Source organism: Megalops cyprinoides, chromosome 21, assembly GCF_013368585.1.
Source record: "Megalops cyprinoides isolate fMegCyp1 chromosome 21, fMegCyp1.pri, whole genome shotgun sequence".
NCBI lineage: Eukaryota > Metazoa > Chordata > Actinopteri > Elopiformes > Megalopidae > Megalops > Megalops cyprinoides.
In genome coordinates this window covers 25,426,657-25,453,725 of record NC_050603.1, presented here as the reverse complement: position 1 = coordinate 25,453,725, position 27,069 = coordinate 25,426,657, and the positions used below count along the sequence as shown (strand labels likewise).

The following is a 27,069-nucleotide window of genomic DNA, read 5'->3' as shown; positions in this document are numbered from 1 at the left end:
AACTAAGAAGGTATAGATTAATGTATTAACTATCATTAACTACATTTTCAGGTCTAACCATGCAGGGATACATTTAAAAATTAACTATGTTTAACTACACTTACAAGTTAACTGTGCCGGAATATATTTACTTATTAACAATGCAGGTATACATTGAGGGATGCTTAAATATATTTTGGCACACACTTAGAGATTTACCACACAGGCATACCAGAAGCACTTCAGATACTTCCATCAAAGTGGATTTCAGACGTACAAAAGCTATGGGCTTTCCACTCCTGAAACAGTGAAAAAACTGAGGAGGAATTGTCTGGGCTACTGCAAACATCATGTGCCATTAACACATTCTATTCTTCAGAGGCAACCCTACCTCTGCACAAGCTGTGGCATGCACAATCTACAGACTGTGTAATTAACACAAATTCTCTCATAACGCTCCTGTTAATAAACTATCTCAGCATTTAAAAGCACTCTAAGGGAGAAGTGGTAAGGCGATATGAGCATGCTAAAACCATTATTGTCATGTGATTTTCTGCACTGTGAGAGCTTCTGACAAACAATAACAACAAATAAATTACAATAATAATGTAAAATGTCACTATTGTATGAACACGCTCTCATGGCTAAAAGCTATATGGTTACTTGAAGCAGAAGGAAGTTCATACTCCCTACGATAGTCTCTGCTGGTGGGTGGCATTGCACGACCCCATTTCCTGCTTGGAGTTTTCCTGCCCAGAATTGTGAATAGGGGGAACAGGGGTTCATTAAATGTGAAACACAGGCAGCTGAGTGCAGCTAAGAGCTATGCAGCCACGGGCATTTTATAGTCCAGCCCCATGCAGGATACAGAGTGCCCTGGCCTAGGGCAGCACCAGATTAGGCAAAACTGTGGAACCACACAACAGAGGGAAAGGATGGCCGTCCCGCAACCCAATCAGGTCTCGCCATTCCTTCCATTTCCTCTGTGCTCAGTATTTTGAGGAACGAGGTTCGGGCAGGATATGTCATCAACTCTACACGGCCCACTGTCCCCCGCAGCCAGGCGTACGGAGCCATAGCCTGAGCAGTCACCTTTGCACCTGCGCTCGTAGGCTGCCGGCATTGCCGAGAGGCACCGAAAAGTTGACGACGCAAGCGGCAAGCGGCTCTCTCATCCATTCCTGCGCAGGTCCTGCCTGCTGCACCAAGCCGTCCCCTCCACACAAGCGTGCCCTTGCCGTCCACAACTGGCCCCAGACACGCCGGCATTAGTTTCATCACTCACCGCGCACACCGGGGCCTGCTTTCCGCTGGCAGCACGCTCACCAGGCGTAATATATAAAACAACAAGAGCCCTCTTTTCCCTGAAAACAGACATCATTACACACAAACTCAATTAGGGCTTTATGGGAGTGAGTGGAAAAGTGCGCAATGCGAGACGCGGCCGATATTTTTAGTGGTTTATTACCGCGAGTTGCCATGAGCAATAGGGACGCGGGTTCCTGGAACGGTGAGTCCTCCGGCCGCAGACACTTTCGCTTATCGTTACGGCTTTAAACTGAGCAGACGGAGAGGCCGCTCGCGCACAGGGGCAGGAAGCGTTCCAGCGGCTGCTGTCCTCTCTTGACCTCGCTGACAAGCTAGCGTGCGCAACACTTCTAGAAACGACTGAGGGAACCAAAAAAAAAAAAAACACAATCGCTATCCTCTGGCTTTGGCGCACGCCCTTACATCCCACCTCACTGGTAAAACCACCGGTTGGTCTGGAATGACGGGACCGGACGGGTAGCGCATTTGAATCATTTACAGTGAGATATATGGGTGTGCTGATGTGTTTGCTTGCACACGGGTCAGATTTATATTGCATAATTTATATTGCTGCATAATGTGCACTGACGGCATATAACATTTCAGCTAAGTCATTCATAAAACAATAACTGTCGCGTATCAGTTTTCTTCCCTCCGAAGCCCCTAACAGATGGACAATGTGTGAGAAGCCAAGCTGCCATACACATTGTTTTTAACTGTTTTATAATTTTATATGCGTGTTCCTTTGGACATAACTGAAATGTTTCAGACATGCCAGGGCATTTGAACCGCACAGCCCTACAAACACCAATGCAAAGTGAGCATTTCAAATTTTCAGTTCGTAATGCCACTTTAGCCGACACCAGACACTCCGTGCCACTAGAGTCAGATTGTGAATATGACATGCGTCAGAGGTCACGTGTACTTTATTTCACTGTGTCAGGGGTTCAGTGCTCCCTCATAGTTTTTAAAATAAGATCACATAAGACGATTTGCTGGCACAGATTAGCTCTCTCAGCCACTCATTCCACTGCCATGCCCTTTCCATTCAGTCAGTTAGTTTCTTCAGGAGAGCAAGGCTTAAACCTCATTAGCTACAATGAAGTATGGGTATGGATATATTTTCTCATTTATTACTCTTTGAAAAATAAAAAATGTGCAAATTATGAATGCTGGCAGTGGAAATTGCAATTCACACTTAATTAATTGAAAAACATTAATTTTAGGGAAAGGAAGAGCACTCGAGCTGTACAGCTGAAAGCTTTTTTCATTTTCCATGTTGATCTTTTGCACAGGAAAAATACTACATTTTAGTGACATTTGTTCTCAGCAAACACCACAGCAAAATACAGTTAATTTAAGAGCCCGCATTTAAAACTACAAGGTAAGCACAGATCAGACAAGAGCCTAATATTTTTCAATAAAGGTTTTAAATGTTTGAGAACTATGAAAATAAATGAGTATTTAGACTAAAGCAGACAGACACTGTGTTTCTGGTCATGTCTGAATAAATCTCAATGTTGGCCTCTTGTAGTTTGGATAATACAAATGCATTTTTTATTATTTTAAGTTTACTGCTGGCAATGTCATTTTAACCATCTGGAGGATTTCTATTTACTCTCACACTGATGAAGAGACATGCACATTACAATATTGGTTTATGATCCACCAGCATTTTCCCACACAATCCTGACATGAAACAGTTTAAACATGACCTCTGTTGCTACATCTGCCACCAGCTACTCGTATGGTCCTTCTGCGCTAAAATACAGTGTAAAAACTGACATTGTAGAAAACAGCTTGTGGAGGAAAAACAGCTTCTTTTGCAATAATTCAGTCAGAAATATCTTGCCACGATCTGCGCTTGACCACGTCATGTTCTGCTTGAACTTTCCCGAATGCGAGTGTATGCTCTTGGTGTACAAAAAGACTGCACAGAAGGGAAAGAAAAGAGTGTCTACTCCTTAGTATCGGGGAAGGACCAAGTAGAGGAAAAGCGGAGGACTGCAAGAGGGAAAGCTAATCAGCAGCTGAGCCAGCCGAGATTTATCCCGCAAATGCAGATGGAGCAGCGTTCAGGTGGCTTGATTTAGCGGGGGGGCAGGCAGGGTGGGCAGGCGTGCCGTGCCAGGCCTCTCTGCGGACCTGGAGGCATTCTGGTGCGAAAAGCAGGCGATTAATAACAGAACACACGTCAGGCCTGCAGCACGTGGAGGTGAGGGGGAAATACAAGAGACGTGCCATGCAGCCAGCAATGCTATGCAGCTCCACCACTGACAGCACCCATCCATCAGCATCGGTCCAATGGCAAGCTGGCAGAGGCGCTTCCAGGAAACCAGGGGTCAAAGTGCATGCTAATGCAGATGGCTACTGCAAACTCTTAAACAAGCTGAGTGAATGCTCTCTGTGATATGCCTCAATTAATAAGCATACTGTAAAAATGTAACACTCTAACATTTGTTGATTAGAAAGCATTGGCAGTTTCTGCTTCCTCCCTCTTCACCCTAATCGAATCCCCTTCCTCTATCCGCTCACCCCCCCACATCACCATAATACTCCTATTATGATTATTGATTTAAAAAATGAAAATGGGCTGGAGTCCCAGACCAATATTCATGTCAATGAAGGTATTGAGCAGCAGTAATTTGTATTTTATGAAGTGGAATTCCCTCAACTATGCATCACTAAACACACTCAATGCCACCATTTACTAACAGGCCCAAGGAGCGGCTGGCCACCTGAATCGGCTGAGTGTGACACACGCACCCCTATAACGTCAGACAGGAAATGGAAATTACACCACATCCTGACTGGGACTCACCAGACAGCTACCCGTCTGTCACGTGACAGAAGGCCGCAGGAGTGTCGGGGGCGAAACGGGGTGGGGTAGGAAACCACACAGGACAGCAGCACAGGTCTGTGGTACATTAGCAGAACGTTAGCAGTATATTAGCAGGGGAGGAGATAACCCAGGGATGACTGAGTGAGCACTGGGGATATACAGCGACACTGTGTGTGGGACACAAGTTACCTTAAAAGTACAGAACAAAAAAAAAAGGAAATGGGGCACTGAAGAGCCCCTATTCCCTTCCTGCAGTCACAACACATGCTGGCGTAGTTTCCATTTATTGTGGCTGTTCGGCAACCAGTGAGGAGCGGGCCACAGCAGCATGGCCAACGAGAGAGGTGGCGGTAGTGCAGTCCAGTTATGGCATGGCAGCGGGCCGATGGCTCTCCGGGGACAGGCAGCAGCGGCTCCATCCCCGTTCCCCTCGCTCTGCATGCCAGGGCGGGAGTCCGGCACACAAAAAGCGCCTTATTCCGGCATACAGCGAGCCAAACCCCGCCCTAGAGTAAATAAATGCTGCCACGCCGGACCCGCTGACAGATGTCACGCAATAAGAGACACATTTACACACGCACGCTTGCATGCAGTGCTACGGCACAGAGAGGCATTCCCAGTGAAGCCCCACCGCACCTTCCACATGCCCAAAGCAACAGCCACTGAGGCCCAAAAAGACAAAGAGCTGCAAATCATCAAAGTCAATCTGGCTGTTAAACACACAGATACAGGCCATTTTCTAGAGTTGTCTCTGAAAAAAAAAAATATATAAAGGCAGGTCAGTCATCTTTGTGAGGGATTTCAGAGCTTGACAGCCCAGCACGGCTCAAAAGAGGCCTAATTTGGTTCTGTGAGCAATCGAATCCCAGGAAGAGTACTTGGTTGGGCTTGACCCGCATCTTTAAATGAATCCTGTGAGAGTTTCAGGTTAGCTGCATGCTTATTCCATCCAAATAAACACCTTCACTTCTTTGTCAACTACTTTGTCTACTTTTCTCCTTTTTCTGCTACTTCTACATGACATTTTCCCAGTTGGAGGGTAAGAAACAAAAGGAGTTTACAAGCAGTTTTCCCTCCAGAGTTGCTGCAATGTGTATAGCTCTCTGTGAGAAAAATGAAAAGAAAAAATAATCTAGCAGACAAGCCCAAAAAATATGAAAACCATAATATCATGAGTGTACATTAAAAGTAAGTGGTGCTTGCTACTGCTGAGGCCATTGAGCTGAGGCCAATGCTTACCTCATTCAGTCTAATTACATTTAGTCATATGCAATCTAACATGTATACTGCAGGCCTGTGGGAAAATTAGCGGTTGTCATGGTGCTCGTTCAGATTTTGCCACCGCTAGATTTCTTTGTCTCTACCACTTGGTAAATTGCTTTAACATCTATGAATGTGCACCCCCTCCCTAACAAATATTAATTCCTCAAAAACCTTCTGAACTTCTCAGAATTTTTTATTCCAACAGCTATAGGAATATATATGCTTACTATATTGTACCTCATCTCTGACAATCTTCCAACATGACATTCTCAAAGCCTACATGGCTAGCTATTTTGCTGCTGCATGTGAATCCTTTCTGCCAATAAAATGTATTTCTGAAAATAAAGATGCCTAGAAGAAATAACAGAAAAAGTAAATGTTGGATAAAAAGTGAAAAGTAATTGATAGCTACAATGAAGTAATGCAGTTTCCAAAAAAAAAAATGCACAGATACGCTACACGCACACGCTACACTCACACGCTACACGCTACACGTTACACGCTACACGCTACATGCTACACGCTACACGCACACACACACACACACACACACACAGACACACACAGACACACACACACAGGAGCCAGTTTGAATAATGTGGTGAAGCAGGGATGAACTGAATTATTCCAGATTTAATACTGTCTCAGTTTATTCATAAGGATTGCCTACAACCAGTAGCTCAGCTAAATATGAGCAGTGTACCTGAGAAAGACCTGCAGTGCATTACAGAACTGTTTCCATTTCATTCATTTCTACCCAGTGACGGGCCTTCTTACTGCATGAGAAATGTGAGTCAAAACTAACAGGAGGATCCTTTGTGGATCGTATGGGGGGGCTCACCTGTAGTGACGAAAGATCTCCTCCTCGACCTCGGTGACAAAGTCACACTTGGTGCAGGAGTGGTCACTGGGCTCCTTGGCAGGCGTGGCCCCGCCCTCAGTCCGTGATGGCTCCTCCTCCGGCTTGACCTCCAGGACCAGGTGTCCGGCGTGGACGCTGTCATAGTGCAGCAGGAGCAGGTCGATGTCAGCGGCTGAGAAGGGGCACTGGTCACACAGGTGCTGGACCTTGGCGCGTGGCGGGCCCCCAGGGGGTGCCTCCAGCAGCAGCAGGGCACAGTGCGAGCAGCTGCCCTTCCGGCAGGCAAAGGGGTATGAGATCTCGCCCAGGTGCTTCTCAGGGCTGCAGAGGCCACGTGGGCAGAAGGGGCAGTGCTTGATGGTGCACTTGTGGATGCTGTGTGCCTGCTGGTAGTGCCGGAGCAGCGGCGCCACCACGATAACGTCAGCGCTGTGGCTCATGGAGTAGCGGAAGTCGCAGAACTGGCAGTTGTAGCTGGTGACCACCGTCTCCGTTTCGCCCGCCGCCTCCTTCCGCCTGGGGGGTGGGTCAGCCTCACTGCGGGTGGACCCTTCGTCCCGGGGGGCAGCCAGCTGGCAGTGCTTCCGCTCGTAGTGCTCCAGCAGCCGCAGGGAGGAGGGCGCCTCGCAGCTAAAGCTGCAGTACTTGCACCAGTAGTAGCCAGCCCCGACTCCGGCCCCAGCCTCACCGCCACTGTTCTGGACAGGGGGGTCAACCGCCGGGATCGGGACTGAGTAGCCGGCGATGGCATCGTCCTCCGCCCGCACGGCCACCCGGTCGGCCCACTTCCCCGCCTCAGCTGGGTCGCCACCGCCGCCACGGGGCAGCCCGTTGCCTTTACCAGGGGCGGCATCGTGCTTCTCGGGCAGCTTGCCCTCAGGGGGCGGATGCGTCTTCATCTTGTTAGGGTGGGTGGCAAGGAAGTGCTGCTCCAGTTCACTTGAGGAGCTGCCCATGTAGGTGAAGTTGCAGAACTTGCACCTGAAGTACTTTGTGTTCCCCTGGCAATCCGGGGTCTTCCGCCCAATCCCGATGAGGGTGCCTCCCAGCATCACCTGTGACGAACGAGGAAAGCATTAGCACGGAACAAGCCTCATTTCACTCCCATACAATAGCCATATTACTTCCACTAATGTTGCAAGTCCCACAGAAGGCGCCATCTACACAAACAGAGACAAACCCGAGTTTGTTTTGCATTTCAGATGAATCTCAGTGCTCAGAATTCATAGGCGTCTCAATGATAAACCAGTACTTTGAGGAGAGTGGAGGTCCAGGAGCTGAGCAGCCTGAAACATAGCCTGGAGAAAGTGCAGTAATGCACTTATTATTATACATAATCACAGAACCATTCTCTGAAATTAATGTACAAGGGAATGTTAAAATTAAGCAGTCTTTCGCTATCCCAGAAAGCAGGATTTAAAAGTACTAGACATGACTGCAGAAGGAACGTGAGAGGGAAAAAAATCCATTACAGTGTAGGTGAGCTTTTTTTCTTAAACAAAACAAGTTTGAGGAACCAATAAAAGGCCTGGACCCTATTAAAAGTTGATAGAATGGTATCAACGAAACAAAGCAAAACAAAGGGGAGGATGAAGGATATCCTTGAGGGTTATCTCATAGAGGCTGTGGGAAAGCCTTCACCTCTCCATCTGTCCTGTTTACAGAAGACGCACAGATCATCTCTTCATGCAGCATAAAAGGAACACAGCTCGCGTGCTCTGCTACAGGGGTAGGCCAATGTACAGTTGTGCCCCTGCACCCGCCCCGCCCCCTCCCGTCCCGTCCCCGTCCCAGACCCGGATGCCCTGGAGCAGACACCCAATACGCGAGGCGACGTCAACGGCTGGAACATGTACGTCTCACGTACTGGTGTGTGAACCTGTCACAGACGCGGCAGCCGACCCCCTCGCGAGGGCCCGAGGGCTGGGAATCTCATCTTAAGGCCAGACAGTGAGCCCGTAAAAAACATCACAACACCGAAAGCGCAGACGAAGACAGATCCTTGGCTCTCGCGGCGGACCAGGGAGCGGTCCGAGCCAACCCAGAGGAGCAGCGGGATCGGAGCGAGGACGTGATTAACGTGCAATCCTGCTGCAGGCGGCTGCTCCGACGGCTCTGCTTTCCTTTAGGAGTTCTAGTAAGCGTAGAATATCAACACGATGTTGCATTGATGTACGACTGTAAAATGTCAAACTTCTCAATCTGGAAAATCAGCTTCGCACTCAAATACCAATGTCTCATCAATGTACTATATACGTGTGTGTGTGTGTATGTGTGTCTGTGTATGTAATTTTATGACACAGTATAGTCTTTGTTATACAGGCATTAGCATCCTAAATGAGAAAATCAGCAGAACAGCCTAAATGTACATACTGTACATCTCATAAGAAACCTGATCGAATCTGTGGTGCGATCTAAATGGATTGGCGCACACTGTACAGTAAAGCAATGGCTTTAGTAACAAAACATACCATTGATTCATACCATTGTAGTCACTGAACTCATCTAAATGAAAATTATATTACACAACAGAAGTCACTCTGAAGGAGACAGACATTCACTATCCAAATAGCCATGTATATTATAAAAAGCAGTGGGAATATTTCTGATATTTTCAGAATGAACTCAACAGTAAGGAATGTGCACATTCATGTATCCATACTTGTTCTATATAAAAGCAACTTTGCGACATACATCTAACAATCCACACAATTTTTGGTATTTGCTAAACAGATTGTATTGTGCCAGCCATATGTTGCACTCGGGTGTGGACTGATGACTTTGGAGTCTGCTTGGTCCACACATTGGTACAAAGACTGAAGGTCCAAAATAACATTAACAAAAATAGCCCTTTCTGTTCATCATCGCCTAGACTTTCCACCCAAACACATTTAGACGTCAGAGGTACACCAAAAAATATCTATCAGAGTATGACAGCCATTCTCTTAAGTAGAAAACCAGAGTGGGCCGGCTGGACTGTTTAATTTAAGGAGGAAAAAGAAATTAGAGCAATTATGCGACAGTGTAGGATAAACTGTCAAATAGCTCTGTGTCATATAAAGAAGCAGTCTAAATGCACCTCATTTTCAAGGAGCACCGGCGTTAAATACACCACTTGAATTGTAAACACGACATTGTTGAATTCAAGGCGAAACCGCGGTGAAAATTGTGCCGATAAATTTATCCAACATCTGGTCATTACCTCTTGTCGTTTAAAATAAACTGAGTTCCTTGTTTTCACTGGCTTAAAGTGGACTCTAGGCTGTTTTTTCCCAAATTTTCATTGGGTAATGAGAAATCGGTTTGAGCTATTACTGCATGGAAAATTCCACTATGGACAAATACCGAATGTATTCTTTTAAACCACCCCCCACCCCCCCACCCCCCCATATTTCCTCATGTCACAGTGACACCACAACAGGTTTCACTAGTTAGTTCTTGAAGGAATAAATCATATTTATTGGAGGAATAAATTATATAATCTTGATGATGACGGTGAGTCATGTGTATTTTATGTTTTCTTTATTTTTTGCTTTTAGTAGCTCAAGTGTTACACCCTACAGACAAATAACATACAGGTGTGCAATGCAGGCTGCTGTGTGTCTGCGCGTGTGTGCGTGATGCCTTTGCATACCTTTAGAGGAGGATTACAAGGAGAAATCAAGTGTAGCAGCACAAATGGAAAGAGGATTAGAATAGTCATGAAATGGGTATGTAAGACTAACCCTGTATCACTGCTCTCTGGCATTTTCAATGGCAGAATTATCTCATTTAAAGGCAAATGGCACACAGGTGAGCGGGTGTGTGTGTATGGCCGCGTGCATGTTTTTTCTCAGCTCAAAACCAGTCAATCTACGTGCTTTGTATTAAATGCTTACAAAAACTCCCACAAATTGAGGTCAGCATAGCAATGAAGCATAGTCTGATTGGCCATCACTTACACTTTTGACTTGGGCACTACTGCGTATTACAGGACAATTACGAAAAGTGATGCATTTTTAATTGAACAAGCTGGGTTCTCCAGGATTCAAAATGGAGCTAGCAGTGCTTCTGCTGTTTGCAGCCGTTGGCCAGGACTACCTCGACAAAATGCGAATGAACTGATCTCATTCATGAAAAAAACACACACACACAAGCTATACAATCTAATGGTGAGAGAAAGGAAGCATTTTACACAGGGATTACAGTATTGATTGGGGAGAGCCTCAGCGTCAGCGCACTAAGTGTACGTGTGGGGGGGGGGGGGGTGGCTGGTTAGCTGTTTGTGTTGGAACTACACAATGACTCATCCCGAGAGAAGGAGGCCCTGGAATCCTGACAGAGCTGGGCTTACTGAGGAGACAAAGAGGCCGCTGCCTCGATGTCAGCCACCCGGGGCTGTGAAGAGATTAGCGACAGCTCGCATCAAGGAGCCTGTCCAGAGGCACAAACATGGAGCTATGGGCTAAGGGGAGGAGCCACAGAGACGCTGCATGGATGAACACCAGGGCCTTAAACTGAAAGGCTATAGGATGGCCGGAGAGGGAACTACTTATAGATTTGTGGTGGTGGTGGTGGTGAAGGGGGGAGGAGGGTTGGTGTTAAGCACAGATTTCAGAGTTCAGCTAAGGATGTGATTTCAAGGAGATGCGCAAACTCCTTTACAGGGCCATGTCAGTCGCTAGTGAGCAACAAAGGAGGATGACAGGAAGTATCAAAGAAACAATGACCAGAGAGAGACCTGTCAACAGGGTATAAACAGAAGAGGCCACCCCAACAGCTCTGCCCACCAGCTAAAACTGGAGACAGCATAAAAAAGGTTATCATTACAGCATTAACACCACCTGTAAATTAAGTTGACGACATTTCAACTGATAATTTTCTGTTGCACGCAGGTGTGAATATTCATCAGTTTTCTTTATAGCAGAAGCTCTGTATGGATTACAATACCATAACATCTGTCAAAGATATAGTCTAAAGCAAATGTGAATGTTTAAAACTCCTTTAAAGCTCCTTTCTATGAATGAAATATCTCTTATTATCTAGAAAATATTCCCTTATTTTCTCTGTTTGCTAGTTGGAGGTTGTTATTGCCACACCATAAGAAACATGAAGGATTCATTCATGTTGCTGACTTCCTTTACCTCAGGTACATGTTTTTATCTACTCAAATAAGCCAATAAGAACCAAGAAGGCCAAACCCTCACTGTACTGAGTGTGTGCATGAATGACTGGCTGAAGAGAAACACAGGATGATGCAGAGAGGTGAGTCTGGCTGGCAGAGGGGGAGATGCTTCTGAACGATCACCTCTTGCAAGGCTGTGGGAGGCTAGCTGCTGTCCAGCGTCAGCCTCAAGAGCTCAGTGTGTGGTTGGTGTGGGAACATGCCTGCACCTCCCTCAGTGAGCGGTAAACTCTCATTGTCCATTAAGTGCTAAATCACAACGCGTGTGTGTCTATGTGTGTGTGTGTGCTTGTGCCCTGTGTGTCGAAGCACCCATCTATGCTGATTATTCTGACATGAACATGTGAGTGTGCGAGCATGAGTGAGTATACCTGCACATGCGTATTTGTGTGCGTGTGTGTTTTCTGTGTGTGTGTGAGAGAGTTGGAGCAACCATCAGCACATGACTACGCTGACATGAATGTGAGCGTACGCCTGGGAGTGCATATATGCATATACACATAGCGCATGTGTGTGTGTATGTGTGTGTGCACGTGTGTTCCACCACACATGTGCACGCACCCAGTTGGATGTGCTTGTTCCGACACATGTGGCCGGGGGACAAGTTTACCTGCACGTCATAGGTGCCGTTGAGCAGCAGGGGTCGAGGGGAGCCCATGTCCGACAGCACCCCGGTCAGGACACTGTGGGGGGGAAGGCGGGGCAGGTCTTTGGCATGGGCCTGGTTGGAGAACTGCACCATGTTGTGCAGAGCCAGGATCTTGGTGTCCAGTTCCGCGTCCTGCCTCGTGCGGTTGTGCAGGCCCAAGTGGTACTTGCGGAAGTGTTTGATCAGGTCTGTGGGGTCGTTGCCATAGTAGCCGTACCCACAGATGTTGCACTTGAAGTCCTGCAGCTTGGGGGAGGAGGGTGGGCGAGAGCCCGCATCAAGGTCCTCATGGCCCTCGCTGTTCCTGCGTGGGCAGAGCAGGTGAGGCGGGGCTTTCGGCCGGGCCGCCCCACCCCCACCCTCCCCACCCGGGTCCAAGGGGCTCCGGGGGAGGCTCCGGTCCTCGCCGGCACCGCCACCATCGGGGCAGCCCTGGACAATGACGCCACAGCTGCTGGCACTAAGCGGCGAGCGGCGCAGCACCTCCCCCTCGTCCCCACCCTCCCCCACGCCAGCAACCGGGCTGTGGGCCCCGCCCCCGCCTTCATCTGGTTCTGATCTCGCCGGAGACTCGGCCTCGTCGCAGACGCCCGTGGCAGCTGGGGATGAGAGCGCCAGCATATTTCTGTCTGTCACCTCATCACCGGGGAAGGACGGAACATTTCCGCCCTTCTTGTGGCTTTCATAATTGAAGCCAGGCCTCTCGCTCCCCGCCGCCGCCGCGGCGCTCCTCGAGTCCCTTTTGATGCCGGCAGAGGGCTCGGAGGCAAGCAGGCGCGGATCCTCCCTCCTGTCTGGCGCGGGCACGTCACCCAGGCTGGGCTCCTCGAGCATGGGCTCCGCACCGAGGTCCTCGCCCCCGCTGCGAGTCGACTCCACGGCTGCCTCTTCTCCCTCGGCCTCCTCACCGCCAAAGCTCCTCAAAGGGGGATTCTTTTTCCGGACCATATCTGCCACAGAAACGGCCAAGAAAAGGCGTGAAAAGCAGGCACGCTGCACTTCACAGGAAAAAAAAAATAAAATAAAGAATGCTGGGTAACTGCTAGTTGCTGCAACAAACGGCTAAGAAAAAAACCCACTCTGTTCTCACTCTAATTTACAGTGCGCCGATATACAAAACTCGCCTCAGAAATGCAGCCACTGTAGCAGAGGACACGAAAAGAAAAGCTGAAAAAAGAGAGGGTGTTTTACCCTCCTCTTTACAAGTCACCCATGCCAAGTTTTAAAATGTACCTCTATTGAATTTCATGCTAGAAAGCAGCCATTTGCTCATACCACAAAACAATCACAACCTAACAGCCCACTCCATAAACTATGTTGAAGTTCTAATATCAGTGACAATTAGGGCCGTCTGGCTTTGTTCATAATAATTTAATGAATAAAATCTGTGCACTCAAGTTACTGATCTGGCTGATAGTCTCCTTTTAACCCAATTCAAAAAAAATGTGTTTGGACATGATTCTAGTTCCCTCGCACTCAGTTTATTAGCAAACCCATGATTAAAGTTCAAAGAGGCTATTCATCTGAGCTTAGGTTTCAGCGATACGCAATAATCTCAATAATGTATATTCTTGCACACAAAATAAACTGATCTTTTTTCCAGTAAAGTAGGATCTGCTGCAAACTATAATCAAGTGAAAGTTTTAACAAAGGCGTTAACAGCAAAGGAACTTTTCAGTGTTTATTCTCAACTCCGTTCGCAAATCTCACCATCTTAACGTACTTAAAATTTAGAAAGAATAATTACTCTTGATAAGTTAAAAAAAACTGAAAGCAATTTCCTACATTCTGTTGTAAAGCAAAAGATATTAAATAAGCCAATTTATGTTTGCCAAGACAACGCCTAAAAGCTGGTTATGCTAATAAAAGCCTTCGGAAAATCTAATCTGAACCGAGAGATCCCAATTCTGACCACACCCTGCCGACACGTGTTGGTTCCCTGTTATGTTCCTCACTTTGAGAACTCGCCAAAACCAGCATTTTGTGATTGTTGCTTGCAATGTACACAAAGGAACGGGGATTGAGAATACATCAAAATGGCTCTGCGATGTTTTACAAAACACATTTGCCATTGTTAAAACAAAAACACTGCTTGCACACCACAAGATCAGGGAAATATTGTTCCTTCTGGTGTTTTGCGCTAGACACATCTTCAACCAAGGCGTCTCCAAAGCTCAGAACGTCTCTTAAGCTCTGAAGCATCACATTAATCATTATGAAAAGAAAGGCTGAGTTTGCAATGGGACACACAACCAGTGCATTTCAGTGTTATAATTTCTGGCTATCTATTAGTAAATCCTTACTATGTTCTACTCAGTGTCAAACTTCAATTCCTTTACTTACTTATGTATGGGCATAAAATGTATGGATTCCTTTTAAATTACTGTCAAGCGTTTTCAATGGATCATTTTGAATATAACTCTGTTATATTTTATTAGTGGAAGAAAACCAGAACGTGAAAAAGCTGTATTTTTTTTAGTCCAGTTTCTTACAACCATCCCCAAGTTTTTGCCCATCACCTCTCCAGAATTTCTTGTGGGATTATATGACAGCTGTCAGTGCATATCAAGAGAGATCGGGTTTTTCTTTTTTATCAAGTATTGCAAAAAATCTCCAAGTTGTCACTCAATGTAAACCAAGTGGGTACATGAATTTTCCGATGCCGCCAGCAATCTGGAGTACATTTTCCTTGTTACTGAGATTCGTTTCTAGCCCAGATAAGAGGGACTGTTACAATCAGAAAGGCCTGATTATTTAGTTGCAATCAGAGCACAATATCCCCTCCATGTGCCCCATTTGAAAGGCCTGCTCAGAACAGCGATGGAAACAGGTAAAAATGTACCTATCACAATCAAACCCAGACGTCGGCATGCCACTGCTTCACCTAAGGGAAAAATATCTACATTAAGCGCAAAAGAAAAATTTAAAAAACAAAGTTATCCTGGGCCTCTCGACTCCATCGAGCATATATATATATATATATGTCATAAAACTACACTAAGGAAAACTCTACAAGAACAGGCGAGCATAAAGAGTCTGGAAAGGCCTGACTTAAACACACAAATCAGGTTGCAGACATGCGTCTTGTGGTCATATAACCGTACAGTTTGCCCGTGGGATCAATTTGCCACTTAAAGGATAGAGTACGCCATTTGCAATTGCAATTACTGTAAAACTTTACACAAGTAGGTTTTGCACAGGCAGTTTGCACAAGAAATACGTCATGAACAGAAGAAAACCGTGGATCTTATACAGCATCTTGGAGCTGCTCACTGAAATGAACACAGGTATTTTATATCGCATACCATATATGGAGTAGTCTCTCACTGAAATGTTTAACACAATGCAAAGAGCAGTAAGACATAGTCATTTAAGAACTGGATGAGATACTTTATGCACAATTGAGGCTATGAGGAAATGCTCGGCAGAATTAAGTCATAAAAATAACTGTGCAGCTCACATATAAAGATGATTCATTACCAGGGAGGGGGGGACAGGAAACACCGAGCAGGAGTTATATTAAAAACATACCTGGCCACAACAACACAGAAAGGGGAAAAAAATGTTGAATGTTTGGAGACAAAAGGAATCTGTGTTCAATGGGCTGAAATGAAGCAGAGCAGTAATCTTGCAATAAGTAGAAGAGGAGCTGGGATTTGCATTTTTAATAAACTAGGGATAAAAGTAACCCCTTCCAAAATCGACATTTTCAAAATCTCTTTCACATGATACAATAAACCACCACCCCGGCTTCCTTTTTTCCGTGTGCGATTGGCGAGATGGGCCACGCGCCCACCACGCCAAAGCAGCACCCAAGCAGATGAGGTGACGTAGCAGGAAGTGTGCTCACTGACTTAAAGGACATTTTGTCACCCCCACCACTGCTGCCGCCAGATGATCGCACCTAAACCTCAGACTAGGAGCGAGACGCCTCGCTTCCAGTCCTCATGGAGGGAGGGGAACGATGGGGCTGCCCAACTCTGAGACCTGCACACAGCTCCTTCTCCAGTCACCTCATTCCTTCCTGTAGCACCCCACATCTGCCATCCACATTCATTTAAGGACTTTCTGGAAGTATAGCACGTCTTTCGAAATGGAAAGGACAATTAATTTCCTTAATTAAAAAAAAAAAAAAGTTTGTTGCAGGGGGATGGTGCAGAACAAGACAAATCACATATGCCCTTTTCTCCTCGATACTCTGCAGTTTGGAGGAAACATCTGACCAAAACAAAGAGATGCCACTCCATGAGGGCTGTGAATGGCCAGTGTTTCTCAACTTCAAACCTGACCCTCTCCTGGGGGCATGTGAGGCGGCAGAGACAGCAGGATTAAGCAGCATGGGGAGGCCGGTTACATCCCAGCTGCCCCTTACCAGGCCGCTGTCACATTTTTGGCGGTAATAAACAACACTCTTTATTACGGGGAAAATATTCAGCTTGACAGATGTTTCACCACTGAGGAGGGGATGGCGGGACCAGGGGAAAAGGTGCTTGGTGGTTTACCTACGACAGAAACGTGTAGGCGTGCATTGAGCCCGACATTGAAATGTTCCATGCCGGCCACGAGCATCAACACATTGGAAGGAGAGCTGAAATCAGCAGCACTGTCTCCTAGACTCCCCCTAAAGTCAAACCACTCTGTGAATACTTATTAAGGGGGCAAAGTCTGCAAGACGTTTCATATTATTCAGCTTTACACCAGACAGCGAAAGTGAATAATGCTCTGAAACACAATCAATCGTAGGCGATTTCCCCTAAGATTCAGGACACCAGGAAGACCAAAATGACAATGTCGTTTATTGGCACAGAGCAATAGCCCTTCTCCAAAGTAATCACATATACAATTCCGCCGTTTTCCTAAAACCTAAGCTCTTTTCAATATGCTTGGTCCCCTGCTGGGAAAAGCCACTTGCTCACACTTTTTTTTGTGTCCAGGTAATTTGTTTCAGTATCGCTTTCATTGAAGGCACTTCTTCAATCCCCCTGACAAACATGCCGCGGCAGAGCACGATCCGAGCAGCCTCGACACGTATCAGCTTGATATCAGCCTTAAGTCTAATGTCGATATGTGAATCTGTGAATGGAAATGAATTTTACACAGTTTTTCCCCTGTTGCAGGTAAACTGCTTTAATTAAATTAAGGTGTGGACTGCATCAAGAGTTGAAGTTAAAAAGGGTGGAAAGTCTGCTCCCACACTTTCTTATAACCTACCAACGTACTCCACTGTTTATTCTGAACCCCAACACGACTGTCATGCCAACACATGCAGCTAGGAGCACCCTGCTGATCCCTGTGCGGTCCAGCTTCAATTTCTCTATAGGTGGGATTTGTTGGAAGCATTTTTATTCAAATTACACTACCAGCCTGACCCCTACTATTTCAGATGCACATTTGCAATGCATGGTGGGAATCCCTGACTCTTCCACAAAATGGCAGCAATACCCATATTAACTTCCCTCACTCTGATCAGTGAGGCGGAAGATTGGGTTGTCAGAACCAGCCCCCCAATGAGGTGGCTCTACTAGCCCTCCTCGATGGCAGTTTTTAAAAAGCAAACAGCAAAGGGAAAAACAGGTAAATCTCAGCTCTAATCAAATAACGCCAACGTGCTTGGTTTGAGCAACACAGACGATCTGTAACGGATTGAGACAGACACATTTTTGTTTTTGAACCATAAGTTTGTTGGAACCATAAGTTTGTTGTTCTACTTATGGTTCCACTGTCTGCATTTAAACAATTCTGAAAGGGAAAAGAGGATCCAAAAGATGACAAAAATCACACTTGGCTAAAAAATGAGCACTTTATTTTTTTCTTCCCCCTGGACTACAATATATTCACCAGTGCAGATGGAGTCTGCTTCAGTGTCAGTCTATATAACATACCATGTGTGTGTGGTCATGTCTAAGAAAGAGCTCCTTTATATATGAACTTTTTCCTTGCTTTTCTTCACTCTTTTTGTACTGTTTATGATATCACCACCACAGACTTTGTAGCAGGAGAAGAGGAATATCCTGGCCACAAGCTTTCTTTCTCTGGCATTTAATCTCATTTGTCTCATTAAAAATAAATCACAATATTGTCTGAGGAGTAATGTTACAAGTGCGCGAGGAGCCTATGAAAAACACGTATGCATGTTTGTAAGATAAAGTGTTCACCATTAATTATCATTAGCCAAACGTCAAAAGAATGAAATCAAGCACAGAGGCAATTCCCTCCAGTAAGAAGACCACACTCGGCAAGTTGCAATGTGTCACATTAATTCATCCTTGGGCAAATACCAGCTTCCACATATAGAATAATTATGCTTTAATCCAAGATAACTACTTTGCCTCAACAAGATGCATGCTTATTCTTTTTATTTTGTACTCTTTTAGTTTTGTACTCACAGGGATTCTGGCATTACCATAGATCCATGATACTCTGAGAGGCAAATTTCTAGAAAAATAACAATTAAAAAAAACAATCAATCAAATAAAGAGTAAAATTATTAAAGAATGGCACATTTCTAGCTGCCTGCTGGCCCCTGCTTCATTCTCTAAATGCAGACTTCTTTCAGACTTTAAAATGATGGCCATGCTTGCACCAGCGTTACTGTATCTGGCTGGTGCACAGCGATCTACCACAAACCGGTGTCGCTGAGACGATAGCGCCAAGCTAACACCAGCCGCCCAAACCCAGCACTCTGGCCTCCAAAGCCAGTGGAAAACTGCACGAAAAACTGTTTTTCCAAAAAAGATTTTCAGAATGATTAACATAAGCCATTTTTAAGAAAACAGCCAGGGAAAAAAGATCTACTTTCGGGGGCTGCACTGATCATTTCAGCTCAAAAGCATTATAGTAACATATCTGTAGATTTGGTTACCGCGGGAGACAGGTACTGGACTCATGAGTAATCAGTACCAATTCTAACGGATTTCTCTGGGCTTGAAAATAATTGTTACTGGATAAAAATTGTATATATTAAACACAGCCATCGATCAGCAAGTGGTTAGCATGATGTTTATGTATACAGAAAATATTTTTGTAGTTATTTTCCAACACTCCCACCAAACAGTACAAGACATCCAGGCATGTGTTCTGAGGTAACTTAAGTAGTTGTTTTTCAAACATCAATTAGTTTAGGAAAATAAATTATACTGTGGTCCCCAGCACCTGTGGAAGACTGTCAAGGTAAAACTTTATGAGTTCATCTTAATTAAGCTACACAGTCGTGGCATGTGGATATCAGACCTCATCAGCTGAACATTTCTGTAGTTTCATCTTTACTTTCCTGACTGACAGCTAAACAAAACATATTTAACAATATTTAATATTCTACAAAACATATTTATAGGCTTTATCTTTCTTCATAATTTATATTTTATACCAAACATATGTATGTGCATAAAAAACACTCCTTTATCAAAGTGTTAGATAAGATACAAGCTGTTCCATCTCTCACAAGGATATATTTCAAACTAAAATGCAAACGTTCAAAAAGAGATCCCTCTTGTCTGCAAATGTTAAAAAAAGGTTTTTTTTCTCTTTTTTTTTTTTTGCAAACATGAACACTAGACATGGGAAAGTCTCGTGTGATTTTTGCAAAATTGCACACATTTGCTTTATGGATATTCAATGACTCGTGGACAGTTACTAAACACACCAGACTTTTCAAACAGCTTTCCTGCCTTTTCCCTGACGGCTGTACCACTCATCCACATTAACAACTATATGTGACTCAAACCTAAACCTGCAACCCCATGACCCTATGGGGTGTTATGGCACACCCTTTCAGCTGCTCGGTAGCATTGTCTACCTCTACATCTGCAGTCAGATCCTTTACAGACCCTTCACAAAAATTTACCACAAGAAAGAAAAAAAAGAGGCAAATGCAGAAGAATGACAGCTAAAGCAAAGTGGTTTTTCTTCCTGCTTCCAGAACTTGATATTTAAAAGAGTAGGAATTTAAAAATATAACCAGCTCCTTGAGAAGCTCCACCTTCAGAAGTAAACAGGCAAGGAAGAGACATCACTTTCAGGCAAAAATAACTCCTACTCTTTCCCTCCACAGGCCTCAGAAGAAGCAGGCTTTATTCACAAAGGGAAAAAAAGAGTGAAAGGAACACAGAACGGCATGCTAATCTCCTCCCGTCCGAGGAAAAAGTACAACACTCGCTCCTTTGAAGAAGATCTGGATTTGCTGAAATCTGTCAGTGTACAGATGTCCAAGAATGTCAGTCTACAATGCACTCAATATTCCACAGATTCTGAATTAAAGAAAGAAAGAAAGAATAAGAAAAAACGACCGAAAAGCACTCGTACAAAAAGTCTGTCGTGTGGCTCCGTTTGAATTTCAACAGCCCCTCCGAGATACAAGGACTTCAGCTTGGCTCAACCGCCCGAGAGGAAAATAGATTTGTAAGGCCATACGCAACACCAGATGCATTTACTTCCAGGGAAACACGTCTCTGGAAATGCACAACTGCTCATTTAAATTTTATAGGTAAAAATATTCTGAGATTATGTTATGTCATGGGTCATAAGCGAACACTCCACGGCCACAGAAGATGACTCGCTCATCAGAAAATGTTAAATAATTCTGAACAAAATATTTTCTTTTACCAAATATGTTGTACTTAAAAGCCTCCTCACACTTGTACAGTATATTAAATTCAGCTAATGGCATACATATTACATTTTTATTATTATTATTTCATAGATTCATACACTGATGTGAAGATAAGACAAACTCCTCTTGGGGCATAATTGAGATTCTGTTTGTGTTTGCTCTCAGCGCAATCTGTTAATACATGCCTTTTTAATTCCACAAAAAGTGAATATGTTAGGTTGCATTACAGAGCACAGCTCTGGAAGGAGCCAGATCCACAGATTTGCATGCTAAGCTCACGAACACAGCCAGTTCCAGTTTTGCCAGAGAGGGAAAGTACATATCAAAATTTAAGAAAAGCTTTCACAGAAATTCCATTCATCCCACTGTTTTTCAGAGAGGGGGAATCATGAAAGGGGGTCGGCCTGAAAAGGGAACGGCCGTGACTAACGGCCTCACCCCAACTTTTTTACGTGGCATGTTGCTGGAGCACAATGCAACAAATACAACTCTCTCCTGAGTCACACACCGAGCTCATGTTTATTCATGAGGGCTTCCACTTCAAAGAGTTACAGCTCTAAAGGAGCCCACAGTTGCAGGCAAGATGATTGGCCACGCTCCTTTTGAAACAATGGCATTCAAAGTTTCATCTGACTTAACTGCTCCTTTAATCTTTATATTTTGTGCGTTTTGCCATGGTTATGCACTTATGACATTTTTTTTTTATCAAAAAATCAGTTCCATCCATCCAAGAACATTTCAGACTGCACACTCCTGTATCATAGGGTGGATGATTCTAGCTCTGAGTTTGCAGGTTTCACACTGTTGAGTAACAGCATCTCAGCTGAGAGGTGTCTGAGCGTGCTGCCAGACTTAAAAACAATGTCACCGTGGCTGTTTGTTGCAATGACAGCATTGCCGGCCGCTGTACTGCAATATGAGAGCTAATAAGTTCTGTAAACCTGGATGGTCAGTTGTATCGTCAGAAAGCACAGCTCACTCAGATAATGGGCTGCTACTTGTGTGGCTTTCTCACACAATTTACCACACAATTTACCACTCATATGGATTTTCCAAGCTGCATTAGGAGACTATTGTCCTTTGCCAGCCTTAGCCTTGCCAGTTGTCTGTTGTTGGCAAGATTTCTTTTTTTAACTCTTTTTTTTCTTTCCCTACTGAGCTCCCTCGCTAGCACATTCAACTGTCAACATAATGCAGCAAGAGAAAGAACCCAGCTTCTCCTGTGGCCTGCAGACCAATCCAGCAGACAAGGGCTGCAGGTTCTTCTCAGGTATCTGTTCAGGTGAGCTACAGAGAGATGCCAAACCTTTTCACCTGCCAGTGATCTTGCAGCTACCCCATCGGACATCTCTCTCTCTCTCTCTCTCTCTCTCTGCCCCCTCACCCTCTCCCTCCTCTCTCTTCCTCTCCCTTCCCCCACACTCCCTGCCCCCATTGAGGGGGGGGGGGGGGGGGGGGGGGGTCTCTGCCTGAATGACCTGCCCTCAGTGCACTCAATCAGCACACGCTGGAACCGGAGACAACAGAGAACAACTGCTTCCCCTGACATTTCCTGTGATCACAGGCCACATGGTGTCTGAGCAGGGCAGGGATCACAGCTCTGGAGAGGAGGCCGAGATAAGCAGTTCCTGCGAGCACGGCTAGCTCTATGTCTTCGCGTGTGTGTTGCGCCCTCTTCTGAACCCCACGTGACTTCCCTGATTTAAACAAGCCGCTCTGTCGTCACTACTGCCCCTGACGTGTTGCAGCTTTTCGCCACTCGAGTGAAAGGGAGCACTTCCCATTTGTTCCTCCGATCGCTCAGTGTCTATTAAACGTCTCCGTTTGCACCGACTGGAAATAAAAGCGATAGGAACCAGGCCCTGACCAGCTAAACACTTTTCCACACCCTGCGCACCACAGCCATGACGACAATTACATTTTCAGGAGCCCGGCCACCTCCATTTATTGGTTTGATGTGCCCGGCTCATTTTTCTGTCTCTGTAAAAATTCGACAGCCATGCACGCCTCAAGGCTCAGCGCACTCCTAAAAATACAAAACATTTAGCAACAGGAAGGGGCTGTCATGCTGGAAGCGCACAGCACGTTGCGACAACATTTTTATGACACTGCCGCGAGATCTGAAGTCACTTCTTGCACACTGATTGGGGGCTCTAAAGGGCGTTCACTTTTTGACACACTTAAGTATACGCGGGCAGACCTGTTTGTGCTCGGCAATGTTTTTGAACCATCCCATGAAAGACTTTCAGACAGCTAAACTCGCCTGGGGCAGGACTGTAAATTTAATTTCCTTTCTCCTGCTCGGTAATTGAAATTTCTATTACAGGGTCTTTACGACTGCCAGTTGTCCGTCTCCTTTGTGTCCTACACTAAATGATGGCAACAGTAGCTAATTGCAGGACAAGACACAATCTATACAAGAGTTTTGGGAACTAAGGAGTATCACACAGAGAAGTTTTTTTTCTTGTTCTCCTTTTTTTTAGAATCTGACCAATCAGGGAAGAGGTAAAAAAAAAAAATTGCAAAACACAACAGCAGCGGAAAGAAAAAAAAACCCTCAACGGCAATGATGAGTCCACTTTAAAAATCACGCTGACTTCCTTCTGAATTTTCCTGCAATGCAAAGCACACTCTTTGAGCTACAGTGTGAAACCTGAGGAAACCACAGTCTCTTCCCCCTCTGTAGAAAGTTGCATATCGCTGCAACATGATGGCCCCTTCAACCTTTCCACTGTTAGCTTGTGTTTTGCCCCAAGTATAAAGGTGACAAATATGTTCAGAAACAAAGGGGGCACTAAACATATGAGCCAGTGAGGAACAAAATGTCCTTAAGTGAGGTGTCAGAATTTCTACCAAAATGCTTTATCAGAGATCATTGATAGCATTATCCACATACAGCCTCCCAAACACATGGGAATTGCTCAGGTTATGGCAGTGAACATTACAGGGAATAACTCACCTTGGTAACAGCACCAGCAGTCTCTGTAATATTGCAGAGAACTGGGCATGGAATATGTGCTAGTGTTATTTGAAGGCCTAAAGAATGCTTTGAGAAAGAAAACGACTTTCAAACATTCTTCAAACAATGCCCCAAAATTTACCTCCTTGAGTTCTTCATTTCCCAACCCTCCTCAACAAAAAAGAACAATGTATTTTAAATTATTAACACACAACATGTTTGCACACATGCATGAATAAAGCATGAATGTGAAACAATGCACATTGCATGTGCCATGGCATTCAGCACAGAACCATTCGAGTAAAACCCTATCTGGAGTTAAGAGGAAAGAAAAACCATCAGTGGCCAAATAATGTTTCTTTTTCTGCCGTTTAACCCAAAGGAGGGCTCAACTAGGGAGAGTGAGCTGAATAGAGGACAACGTGTGTGAAGAGATAAGAGAAACAAACGCACTGGATATGAATGATCTGCCACTTGCCCATTGTATTCACACTTTTATATCGTTCTCTGAAGGATTCTCCAGTTGTATCACACGGCTCTATACTCTTCAGGGTCTCTCTCACAATGCGCCAGGGAAAGAAATTTATGTGGCACCAAGCTTTTGGCAGTACTGTTTGAACTGTATGAGAATTCTATTACTTGAAAATTCCTCCCTCTTGCAGCTTCCTGCTTGTTGCTGTTTATAAATGACTTTTTCATGTTTTACAGTTCCTACAGCAATCATTTCAAGTGAGGAGACCACACCTCAGACAATTTGAAGGAAGAGAGCAACCTGTTGAAATAACGTGTTTGCACATGCTTGTATTGACGCTCAGTGATGTAACTGACGCTGAGACAAAGCCAGTGGCATCGTGTGCCTTCGAACCACACTCATTCTGAGAGTGCGTTTGAAACAGATCCTGGAATACGCAGCTACTGTTGCCCTGGTTCCCTCCTTAGTTTCAGCTTCCCTCACCTGCAGCCCTGACATTACTGTTAGTACTGCCCCCTAATAGTCGACCAAACGTTAGTCGATGAGAAGAGTTTTCTCGACCAAGTTTTCATTGGTTGGTTAGTCGTAGAAAGTAACACGCCGATTTTCTCCGAGCCCATACAAATCTGATATGCCTGACTGCGTCAGCATGTACAGCATGCAACACTTACCAGAACCCCGAAAAATAGCGTGGATACATCATACTTTCGCGGAGTTATACCCGAGAAGCTTTCGATATTCGATCATGGAAAGTAAAATCACTGAAGCAGTAATTTTTTTTGACAATGACAAGTTGTGTCTATTGTTTCATGTGTCATAGTCATGCTCATTTCACAGATTAATTAGTACTTTAACACATCCTGAAGTTTGCCATGTCAGAGTTTCTCAGTTTAGAAGCAAGTCAAGTTTAACTGTCAGGAGTCATTGTCGTGACGATTGTAACAGTTGTTTCTTTCATCCCTCTACAATAACTATACTTTTGTACAAAATAGCACCTAGCGAAAATTAGTTTATCTTTTAAAATAACCTTTATCTGAAAAGTGTTACTTTCGTCCCAGCTCTCCCCTAAGCGGCCTAACGTTATTATCCCTTTTGCACACAAATTATTTTTATGCAATGTAGAGCGCTGTTACGTTACATGGTTCGTTATGTTTTCATTATGTTTCATTCACATAGTTTCAGTTAAATCACTGTTTCCTCAACGCTAAAATTAGCTAATCGCACCGGTTTTAGCATACGTGCTAAACAGCTAATCACACCGGTGTGATTGTACGCGCGAAAGGGTTATTCCATTATGCTAAATAATTATTGGCCTAATTAACATTAACGAATTGCAAAGTTAAGGCTATATGCAACTAAATAAATATATTGTCATATGCGCTATTAGGCTTACCCAAGTGTTCGTGGGGACTGGGGAAGCTAAATTACCTCACTTACTGCATGTTTAACCTCATGTTCTATTTTTTATTTATCATTTGTTTGTAAGTTATTGTGTTCGTGTTACAAGTTCATAAGTTGTATTATGCTATACTGTGTTGAAATAAATTAACAAAATGTTCAGTTTCCTTGCTGGTTGTTCCGACACATTCAGAATCATTACCGCTTTTGCCATTAGCATTACCATTAACAGGCAGCTCGCTTCATGCATGCGCTTGTAAAATTTATATTTTAAAGGCTCATTATTACGGTTTTGCATTTCTCTGTAACGTAGCACAGTGTTAACAATGTTACTTATAACATTCTTCCTCAGCCCTGGAACTCAAACCATTTTCTGATGCCCCAAAAAATATATATTTAAATAGTTAATGTCATAAACGTGCGACGGCTAGTCGACTAATGGCTTGAACTAATGACTACTAGTTGACTAGGAAAATCCTTGGTCGGGGGCAGCCCTAATTACTGTAGTCTACTGCACAAACCCTCTGGAACAGAGCCACATACGGCAGAGATGACTCATTTTGCATCAGAGCCATTGTCAGGCTTTACAGTCTTCACTCGAGAGACCAGTACTGGTTCATCAGTGTTACCTCAGCTGTGTTAAAGAACCCCCTTGTTACAGTGCACACCAGGTCATAGTTTAACAATTGCTCAGGTTCACAGAGTCTAGCACAGAGGAGTTAGGTCTCTGCAGTTATACTTTAATGATACAGCCATGTGGGAATCCTCATTTAAAAGGTGAATGCTGAATGGCTTTGTATGGGGTTTACAAAAACACAACAGAACAACGGTTCTCCATAGTATTATGCGCTTTATGGTAGATACGCTGTTTCTCTTAACAGGACATGATGTGGACAAGATGTGAATTAGTACAGTACTGTAACACCACTGTTTCCCTGGATCAAATCTGCATCAAAATGTCTGGGTTCAGACATTAAATACTACATATACATCTGTAGCTCCAACCTCTAATCTGAAAACAGACAATATTGTTCATATCCTTAGCCATTACTACTAATCTGGAAACAAATATTAAATATTAGTCATATCCTAAGTAGTTATCTCTAATATGATAGCAGACATTGAATACTGCACATAACTTTAGCCCCAATCTCTAAATTGGAAACAGACATCAGATATTACTAATATTCTTTGCCACTGTCTCTTCCATTATCTCACTGTCTGGTCATATTCTTAACCATTGCTAAAGCCTTTATCTTTAATCGGAAATGGAGTAGAGATGTCTGAGTTAACACTTTGAAGCAGATGTCTGTGTTTAGGAAAGTGAGTTTCTGAACACCCCAAAACCAAGGGACTATTCAACAAGATCTTGTTGAACACACACATTCAATGACAAATGCAGTCTGAGAGACCTCTCTCTCTTTGTCTCTCTATGCATTGCCCATAAGCACGTGGCCTGATAAAGGAGGTGGTTACAGAGGAAGTAGAAGGGATTTGACAGATTAACATGCAGGAAGGTTCTCTTTTGGTCTAGTTTTCTGAAAACAGCCTGATGATAAATTACT

At 44.4% G+C, this 27,069-nt stretch overlaps 1 protein-coding gene across 1 annotated transcript in view; it reads right to left on the bottom strand.

The window, feature by feature from the left end:
* Positions 1-27,069, bottom strand: part of trps1 (trichorhinophalangeal syndrome I) — a 113,280-nt gene that overhangs the window by 69,744 nt on the left and 16,467 nt on the right. Inside the window, exons 2-3 of the mRNA XM_036555279.1 lie at positions 12,029-13,017; positions 6,234-7,309 (exon numbers count right to left, since the gene is read on the bottom strand). Of these exons, the coding sequence (XP_036411172.1) occupies positions 6,234-7,309; positions 12,029-13,015 (2,063 nt within the window). The 5' untranslated portion in view covers positions 13,016-13,017. The remainder of the gene's footprint in view (positions 1-6,233; positions 7,310-12,028; positions 13,018-27,069) is intronic.